The sequence below is a fragment of the Quercus lobata genome, chromosome 10, assembly GCF_001633185.2.
Source record: "Quercus lobata isolate SW786 chromosome 10, ValleyOak3.0 Primary Assembly, whole genome shotgun sequence".
NCBI classification, from domain to species: Eukaryota; Viridiplantae; Streptophyta; class Magnoliopsida; order Fagales; family Fagaceae; genus Quercus; species Quercus lobata.
The window spans coordinates 5,371,844-5,375,186 of NC_044913.1; the positions used below are offsets into that span (position 1 = coordinate 5,371,844).

General features: G+C 33.5%; 1 protein-coding gene across 1 annotated transcript; it reads right to left on the bottom strand.

Annotated features, from left to right (window-relative positions):
* Positions 1-364: 364 nt before the first annotated feature.
* LOC115965724 (GDSL esterase/lipase At3g48460) lies at positions 365-3,120 on the bottom strand. Its single transcript, XM_031085022.1, has 2 exons — positions 2,400-3,120; positions 365-982 (listed from the first exon to the last, which is right to left on the bottom strand). The coding sequence occupies exons 1-2, from the start codon at positions 3,054-3,056 to the stop codon at positions 479-481; spliced, it is 1,161 nt and encodes a 386-aa protein (XP_030940882.1). The 5' UTR covers positions 3,057-3,120; the 3' UTR covers positions 365-478.
* Positions 3,121-3,343: the final 223 nt, after the last annotated feature.

A 3,343-nucleotide genomic window follows, 5' to 3' on the forward strand; every position in this document is an offset into this window, starting at 1 on the left:
TGTTACACGGTTGTAGGTGATGACCAAAAACATAAAAAAAAAAATATAGTAAATACAGAGGTTTATATAGTCCGGCCTAACAACTTATTTTCACAATAAAAGGCCCTTAACAGCCACAATAAAAACAATATAGATTTTATATACTAGAGAACTTTATACTAACCTTAGGCTAACCATAATCATAAACTAACCCAAGGTTAGTATGCTTGTTCAACAAGTATACTACACTATGTGTGGGTCACTTGGATCATAATATGTAATAATACTTTAACTAACTTTTAGCAAATAAGTAATAAGCTTATATAGCAAAAATTTACATCCAAAAATTCTTTAAATATTTGCTTAAGTTTGGAGAGGCCATCAGTTTTGTAAAAAACTTGTAGCATAAAATTCTTATTTGAATTTTGTCACACATATTTCCAATTCATAGCTCAACTATTAAGATCACAATAGTTAACATAATATAGTGACAAATAGGTCACCCTTGTTTGATTTTTCTATCCAACAAGTAGCTAAATGGAGGGTGACTAAATGTCCCATTGAGGAACATCTTTGAAACCACCTTATACATAGCTTCAGTGAGGTGCACACCATCCCAATTGATGTACTTTGAAGGGTTTGCACAGGCACTAACATTAGCCATTCCACAAGAAGTGAACAAATCAAAGTTGTATGGTTCACCTTTTCCACAGCAGCAACTGAACAATTCCTTGAACCCATATTGACTTGGACTCTTCATGACAGTGCGGTAGGCATTCCAGTAATCAGCATAGGTAATGACAGCATTGGGAAATTGCTTCCTGAGTTCTTGCAATTTTGCTTGGAGAACAGCATTGTGGACGTAGCTCTGGTTGTTCACACTCTTAACACAACCTATGTCATCTCTATCATCTTCAGGAGCTAGTGACATGGACAATGGCAAGCACCCACTTAAGGGTAGGCCTTGGACAACAACATATTTTGCACCCTTCTCTAGCAATGACTGCAAGCCAATGTAAATATTCAATCATTAATCTCACCTATTGGTCAATGTTCAGTGAAATGCAATGAAAAAAAATGGGACTAAAATGAAAATTTACTGTAATGTGGTTGTTAAGGTGACTTATCTCACCCGAACTAATATAAATAATATTAGAAACACATTCTCTATTACACTCAAATTCACACTCTACTTATGTGTCAACTTATGATTAGATTTTAACACTTTCACGTAAGTCCACCACGAGTACTTAAGCATATTAATTCAACTTATGCACCAATTACAAGTCGACACTAAAACACAGTGTGAATTTAGGCGTGAGAATGTGAATTTGGGTGTAAAAATGGGTATGTCACATAGAGACCCTACTCATATTTTGGTAACATATGTAAAAGTGACGTTACAAAAAGAATATATATCTCATTAGGCTTTTGGTAACACTTTGCAATAGGAATTTTACAAAGATACTTGTACAGGAGACATATTCAAAATCTTGTTGCCTCAGTAAAGCGTTTAGTAACGCCATCTTACAAGTCTGAAAGACTTCTATTGAGGCGACCTTGGCTGTTCTATGCAACATATTCGCCACAATAAGTCTAAAAAAAATTTCCACCTTTGAAACTGGATTATATATAATAGATTATGCTATGACAAGGACCAACAAGCAAAATTAGGAATTTTTTTTTTTTATTTATAATTATTATTAGCATTATACAAGAGAACAAATCAATTTATGTAACAACACATCTACGGATTTATTCTCCTCTTTTCTTTTCTTTTTTGGTCTTCTGGGTGTTTGGGGAAGACTTTGGTTTGGATATATTTGGATTATTTTTTAGCTTTAAAATTTATTTATGTATTACTTTTTCAAATTTCACTTTTTATAGATATAATTATATTTTTACCTATTTTCAATAAATCAGCAATTCAGAAAAAACTAATCCAGCAATTTTAGAGTAGAGTTTTTTTTTTTTTTTTTGAGAATCAGAGTAGAGTTAAAGCCTAAGTAAAAACTAGAAAACCATAAGGCTTCCAAGCCATTTGCAATAGGAAGGGCTGGAAGGCAAAAATTGGGGCTCCAATAATAGCAATTATGAAAATTAAATAAACCTAAAAGGGTTTAATATTTAGCTAGTAAAAAAAAGAGAAATGATATGACTATAACATTTTTACAACAAATCCTAAGTGGTAAGTTGTTACTAGTTGTTATTGTTGGAGCAAAAAGTAATCTCAACGTTAGTTTGAAATTTGAACCAATAACAACTAAACACCTGTGATTTGTTGTAAAAATATTGTAGATGTAGCATTTCTCTTAAAAAAAAAAAGAAAATAAAAAAGGAAACAAACAATGCAAGAAAGTTTTGGCGGTCACCTATGTGCTTATAATTTTAGAAAGTTTTGGATACCATTCAATACTTGCCTGTAAAACCGCAGTAAAGCTTGTGATACCAAGCTTTCTGAGGGTATCATCTGGTATGGAAGATCCAACAGCGTATGCATAGTCATTGACTCCAATTTCACCAAACCAAAAGAGTGCATCATCAAAGGCTTCTTTGCAATCTGATGCAGATGCTTTTTTACACCCCTGACTTTGCAAGTACTTGTTGAACCAATGCAACTGAGTTTGGATAGATTGAGGTGTGATATCAAGTGTAAGGTTGTTCTTAACAAAGAATGCATGGTTTGTAGCTGTGGCACCAGCTACAGCAAAGTTAACACCAAAAGTAGAAGAAGAAACATTGCCTCTGATTTTAAGGTAAGGAGGCAAGTAAGGTAAAGACAGTGTTTCAGCTACAAAATCAATCACAAGCCTTCCATCTGAGTACCTATTTGTGGGGTGGTGAAAGAAAGTGGTTCCATATGGAGGGTTTGATACATGACCAAAACCAGTGGGGCCTGTGACAGACTTTGTGTTGCCTGTGTCAGTGAATGAGTCACCAAAGGCATAGATCTTCTTGAATGGACGTGGTGGGTGTGTTTCTGTTGCAGCAGAAGATGAAGAAGTGAGGATGAAAATGGTAGTGAGGGTGATGAAGATGAATTGATGAGAGTGGTGAGATGTGAAATGGGAAACCATTTTTTTCTTGAGTCTTCAAAGCTTTACTTAGGAGCTATTGGTCTTGGAGCCCATTTATAGAGCAATATTAAAAGAGGCAACTTATTTGTGATTAGTTCTAGGTATCTCACATGTGAATTCATTATGAATAAATATTTATGAAGAATGTTACCTCCACCGGTTATTTTACAATATTTTTATAAATTCTCATTTAGTGCACCATTAATATCATTTTTTTTTTTACTAATAATTACTCACCATATTAATAATTTGTAAAAAAAAATTATAAAATAATTTGTAACTTTAGC